The following is a 6,000-nucleotide window of genomic DNA, read 5'->3' as shown; positions in this document are numbered from 1 at the left end:
CCCGCCTACAAAGACTGATCTGCATGCGTCCAACCTGCTATCTTATCGTGCGAAAAGGGTTTCGAAATCCCACCGCGTATTTCCCCTGGAAAATTCTGTTTTTCCTTGATTACCAAATTTTGCTGAATTTGTCCGGAAAAATTTCTAGTCGACACGTTATTCACTGGAGCACATTTTACGTGTGCCAACGTTACGAAATATTAGGACAATCTAGCGGAAGATTATTTTAAACAATTATTTTGAGAAACTGGATTTCAAATAACAAAGTGCATGAAATTAAGTAGACGTAGTATTTGTAGGGAACGTGTTAAAGTACACGCGTTTATATATAAACGCGAATTTTACGTCACCAGTACTCCCGTCTACACACTGTCAATATTGACGGGAGTACTGGTGACGTAAAATTTGTTTCAAGTCTGTGGAAGTGGAGGGGGGTTCGGTGGTCGGGACGTTAAAGGGGCCAGAAAAGTGAACGGCGGGACAATTATCCGATCCGGCAGAGAATGTGTCGAGTCAGAAGGGAATGCCGATTAAGAGAAAAAGACGACGAGTCTCTCCGACGAGTCGGTAACGAGAAAACTCTGTTCGACGTCTCCAGGAGGGAGGAGGGAGGAGGGAGAAGGGTTCCTCGAGGACATTTGCAAATAATAATGTACCGCTCTTTAATATTCGTCGATCCTTCGGCATCCTCGCACTTTCAACATCAAGCCCCTGTTCCCCTTCATCTTTTCGTGGATTTCTTCATGCAAGAGCATCTTCTGTGCCGATTCTGACGCTTTAATCTCAAGTATCCAGATGGGATCCGCGATTTCGTATATAAGAAAAAGAACCAACTGGGTGGAGCCAACGAGAGAAAGAGAAGGAGAGATAGAGAGAGAGAGAGAGAGAGAGAGAGAGAAAGGGAACAGGGTGGAGAACAGAAAGGACACTTTGCAGACAGAATAAAAAGGAGAATATCGAAGGGGTGGGAGTCGTCTGAAGGGGTTGGGGAATCGGAGGGAAGGGCGAAATCGATGGTGGAGACAATTTGTGCTCGCATCACTGTTTTTTGTTCGTTCCATGGCCGTCCATGGGAAAAGGTTAACTTTATAACTTCGTGAAGCAGTCTGCTGCGAAGACGAATTACGCGCGGCCTGATTTGATCGCGGAAAGGAAGAACTTATGGCTGGCTCGTATGCCACGCTCGCTCTCCCGTTATTAATCCTAAAATTACAGAGAGGAACAACTAGTTTGCATTTCACGATACAACCCACGAAATCAGAATTATTTACCACGAATCGCGACAGGTACAAAGGAGAACGCGAAATTTAAAAAAAGACTTTCATAAATGGTGCCATCTAACAAGGAGTTTAAAATTTATTCGAAGAACGATTAACCGTCGAAATCAATTTCTGTTCGACTACCGAAGGACGGAACCAGAAAATTTTGATTTTGCGCAGAGTATTCGCTCGCAGATTTTTCGCGGTCGGTAAAATCCGAATTTCTGTTTTGTCCGGTTCCGTATTTGTTCCAACGAACAGTGCGGCTACTCTTTTCGCAGCTGAAGTTCAGGGGACTTCCTTGTGCTCGAATCGAGCGTAAATGACGGATCTATCGCTCGCGGGAGAAGCGGAAAGGCGTGAAGCGTTCGCGGATTCGGCGCGGGTGGATTCGCGCTTGCTCGATTTGCGGACAGAACTGTAGATCGTTGGCGCGGTCTCTGTGGCGACATTACGTTGGCGTTATACAATATGTTACACTGAAAGCGATAGTCGTTGCACTTTGTGATTTGACCCTTGCACACGTCCTCCACGTCTCGTGCGTACTCGTTGCCCCGTAGAAATTCTCGTTTTCGTTCTCTCGCTTCTTTTTTTCATCTATTGTGTATCTCTATCGCACGATCGCGTAGCTCGTTTTTTGTTTACCTCCGTCAACCTCTCTTTGGACACTTTTGCGCTACACTGACTTGGCACGCGTATATTATTATTTCTTATTATTTAGTTATTTCTCCGGCCCTCTCCTTTTCCTGCTCTTAATACGACGATAACTACTCAGTCAATTTTCGTCTGCTGCCTCGTGCGTGTGTCATGTCTGTGTCGGTATGTACAGTCGGTCGTGAACGTCTACGTGAAACCAGCCAAATTTCAAGTATTTGACAGCAGAGGCTACAATTTTTACGTATAAATTGATGTTTTGTTCCGGATTAAATAGACTCTGGAGAGATGAGATTTTGAATAAATTGAAGACAGGAAATCTTGAATTGCCAAAGGATTGCGTTGATTTAAAATTTGTTCTGTATTAACAAACTTCGGTCACTTTGAATATACCAAAGGCCGATTCCACGATCTGTCTAATTTTCAACAGCATCAACAAATTTTCTAGAATGAACGAGGGTCTCGCGTTTCGGTGAAGCACTTAAAATTTGGCGCGTTTACGTGGACTTTGCCGACCGACTACACGTGTGACTGTACACGTGTACTTTCCCCATGTGTGCACGTGCTCCGTATCGCTTCTAACTTCATTCAGCTTCTGTTCTCTTTTAACCGAGTCTGTAATTACAGGTGCGCGAAGGCGTTCGTTTCCCGTTCCGTTTATCGTATGATGGACACCGCGATTAGGGCGATCGCCAACAGAACGCCTGTCGCTGTTCTAACTGCACTGGAGTCTGAAACAGAGGAAACCAACGAATTAACTACTGCAAAGTGTACTCTTGTTCGAAAAGCTTTTGTTTCTATTGTAATTGTGCCATCGGGTCTTCAACATAGAACTCCGATTGCAATGCCAAAAATTCCAGGCACGTGCTGCGCATAAAATCATTTCTAGGAACGGCGACCCCCTCCGACGGTGCTTGAAGTACTTCGGATTTTCGTGCCGGAATGCTCAAACAATTCGGTTTAAAGTACAAACGGTTTTGTTTGGGAGTTTGGACGACGGGTTCCGGCGCGAGTGTGTTAAGTGAGAGTTCGTAGTGCGAAAGTTCGTCCGGCTCAAAGTCTGCAAGTACAATTAATTCTAATGGTTCTAACAAGGAACGCCGGCGTGTCTGTCGCCGATTTTGACGGAACTTTGCTTACGCGTGGATTATCCAAACTGCGGAAAACGGCTCTGCCTTTTTATCCCATCTTGTACGAATCATTTCTAAAGGTTCCCAGAAATTCTGAGATGTTCAACAATTCTTTGGCAAACGGGCGATTCTACTAGCAAAATTGAGTAAAAAAAAAATGTATAACATTTCTTGGAATGGCGCTGCCTTTTCGAGAAAATGAGTCTGACGCGTCTGGTCATGGTCAACCAATTCTACTTGCCTCTGAACTTAAAACTGAATTTCCTCGAAAACAAAGCATCGATCGAACAAAATTTGATTGCTGTCTTTTTACTTATTTTTGCGCGCAGAATCCGCTCATGCACCACTTAGTGTCCCGAGACACCCTATAACCGATCAGTGACGTCTACACGTGGCACCAGCTCAGTTGTCTGATTATAATAAATTGACGGTAATTCAGAAATAAATTATCCGAGCATCTTAGCCGAGGACGATTACGAGTCTGGTGTTTTTTAATTTTTGTGCGACGCAGAGTGGCATTTTAAGTCGAAGTGCGTCGCGGGGCGCATTAAAACGGAGGAAAAGCTCCGGAGTAAAATTGCGGTCCGCGATCGGCTGCCGTAAAAATCGCGTCAGTAGATCCGAAAGGGTCGCGGAACCGGGAACTTGCTGCGGAAAGTCTGTCTGTTGTTCCGGCGGGGAGACAGGTTGCGCGAAGGATCCTTTCCGGCTAGACGGGAGAAGCCTGCGGAAGGATAAGCACGGCAAAGACGAGGGCCGAGGAACGAAGGAACGAACGAAGAACCGTGCTACCTCGCCGAGGGAAGCCGGAAGAGAATGGGAAGTCGGTTATTCTTCCGGCTGGCCTGCCCTATACTTTCAGCTATTACTCGCTCCGAAAGAGATGTATTCCGCCCGGTTCCTCCTCTGGCCCCACTCATCTCTAATTACAAATCAGAAACAATCCGGGTGGGCCTTCACCCCAATCATCCCCCGTCCTCATTTACCGTTCCCTCGTTCCCCCGGACTACGACCACCTTTTCCGGTCCTCGCGGCCCTGACTTTTGCAACCCCTACCCTCGGGAAAACGTTCTCTCCGCCGCGCCGCGCCGTTCCCGACGGTTTTGCACCCGCGTTTCCACCGCTGCGAGCTGTTTTTCGTCGACAACGTTCCTCTCTTTTTTTCCAGTCGGTTTTGCGGCTGCCGGCGAGCTCGCTTTTTGACGCCGTGCGATGCCACGCCAAATTTTTTAGGGTAATTTGCGCGCGATCGACGCCCTTTCACGCGAAATCCCGCGAATTTTCCCGCATAAGTCTGGCGCGAGGCGTTGAAGACGTTTCTGCTCCGAGGGTGAGCTCAGAACTTGATTTTTAATAGTTTCGTGAGGAGGGTCGACTTAGAATGATCGATGCCGTGGTTTTGTACATTTTCCGTGATATTTGAGAATTTTTCTATAGGGAACTTTCAAACTCATCACAGTGCAACTTACTGCATCCGAGGTAGTACAGCTTCTAGTAATTGTCAGAATTTTCTCATTAAAAAATATGAACAATTGCCACAGATACAAGCATTCAACCGGAGGTCCCTTTGTTGAATGAGAAAATTCGAAAAGATTCAGCGAAGAAGGGAGGATTTGTGATTTTTTTCAGAAAATCAGCAAACATTTTCATCTTCGAGCAAATTTCAGAACTTTGCCATCACAAAACATTGACAATTGCCAAAGTTATAGCCCTACAATCCACCAAATTACCATTACAAAAAATAAAATTCCTCCATACCACTACCGTAAAATAATAATCCACGGTAATACATGCGAGAAGCACGGGTGGGAAGAAAAGAGGAGAGAGTCGAAAGACTGGGGAATATATTTTTTGGCGCGACACTTTGCTCGAGCAGTGTAAGGTGAAAAATTCCGCCGGGTCTGGCAGCATGAATCCGTCGCCGGACGGCTCCGAGTCGCAGACAGTTCAGCGTAGGTTCGGGATCAGGGATATCGGGGGTTCGGGAGGCGGCGCAGTTCGAAAACGAATTTACCGTCGGACAAGATGGTCCTGGGGAAACCGTTCGACCTTCGATACCGGGGCTCGGCTGGTTCCCGGGTTCCCGAAGAACTGGAAGAGTACTTATCAAGTTGCGGAGGGCTCGCGCGACTTTCTTTTTTCCCCGGTTTCCCGAGAGCAAAATTACCTACTTCCACGGGACTATCGGGATCGAGCCCGCGGAGAAAACGGATTTTCACACTTTGCCATTATGCAAATTTCTTTTAAAAAGAAACCATCGCAGGCCGGGGCGCTCTGTATCGAGAAACGGGCGGGAGGTTGGGACTGCGGCTGTTCTGTCCGTTCTGAAAGAGAGCCGAGGGTAGGGGGACAGTACGAAACAGAGCGGGAGAGGAAAAGAGACAGCGGGAGGTAGCTGGTAAAAGCGGGAAAGATGGAGAAGGACGAAGACAGGGGGGAGGAGCGGAGGAAAGAAATATTCCGATAATGCCGGAGGCCTAGAGGAATTCTGCCCCGTGCTAAGTCTGACCCGCGCCCGACGTTCGAGCCTCTGTCATTTAAATGCCATCGCATCGCCGCGAAATGCCGGATAAACCGCAACTTCGCTCGAACCCCGCCAAGGTTTTGTTTCCCTCTGTGCTCATTTGCCGCGCCGGCCCTATTCCGGCCAGGTTTTCAATGGCTCCCCGAGGAACTTCGAGCCCGATGCCAGACACCGTCCGTCGGCCCCCGATATCGATGCCCGGCGCTATTAATTATTCCTTTTTCCAACGACCGATTAGCTGGATCCACCCTGCAACTCGATGTCTCGGGTCTCACATTCCTCATTTCATAATTACTCAAATTGACACTTTGCACCGGCAAGGTTCATTCTCAACAAGTCGAGCTGAATCGAGTTCGACAGGTGTGTGGTAGCTGTCACACTAATTTAGAATAAGGCTGCTCATTTTACAAGGTAGTACTGGTTACTTCCGGTG

At 47.4% G+C, this 6,000-nt stretch overlaps 1 protein-coding gene across 2 annotated transcripts in view; it reads right to left on the bottom strand.

Moving 5' to 3' along the window:
* Nucleotides 1-388: 388 nt before the first annotated feature.
* LOC143355226 (lachesin) overlaps nucleotides 389-6,000 on the bottom strand; it is a 269,389-nt gene continuing 263,777 nt past the window's right edge. For both annotated transcript variants that reach the window (XM_076789863.1, XM_076789864.1), the window contains one exon: nucleotides 389-2,644. In XM_076789863.1, coding sequence (XP_076645978.1) covers nucleotides 2,571-2,644 — 74 coding nt within the window. In that variant the 3' untranslated portion in view covers nucleotides 389-2,570. The remainder of the gene's footprint in view (nucleotides 2,645-6,000) is intronic.

The sequence above is a fragment of the Halictus rubicundus genome, chromosome 6 (assembly GCF_050948215.1).
Source record: "Halictus rubicundus isolate RS-2024b chromosome 6, iyHalRubi1_principal, whole genome shotgun sequence".
Taxonomy (NCBI): Eukaryota; Metazoa; Arthropoda; class Insecta; order Hymenoptera; family Halictidae; genus Halictus; species Halictus rubicundus.
Note: the sequence above shows the minus strand (reverse complement) of the source record. Positions and strands in the feature narration are given on the sequence as shown.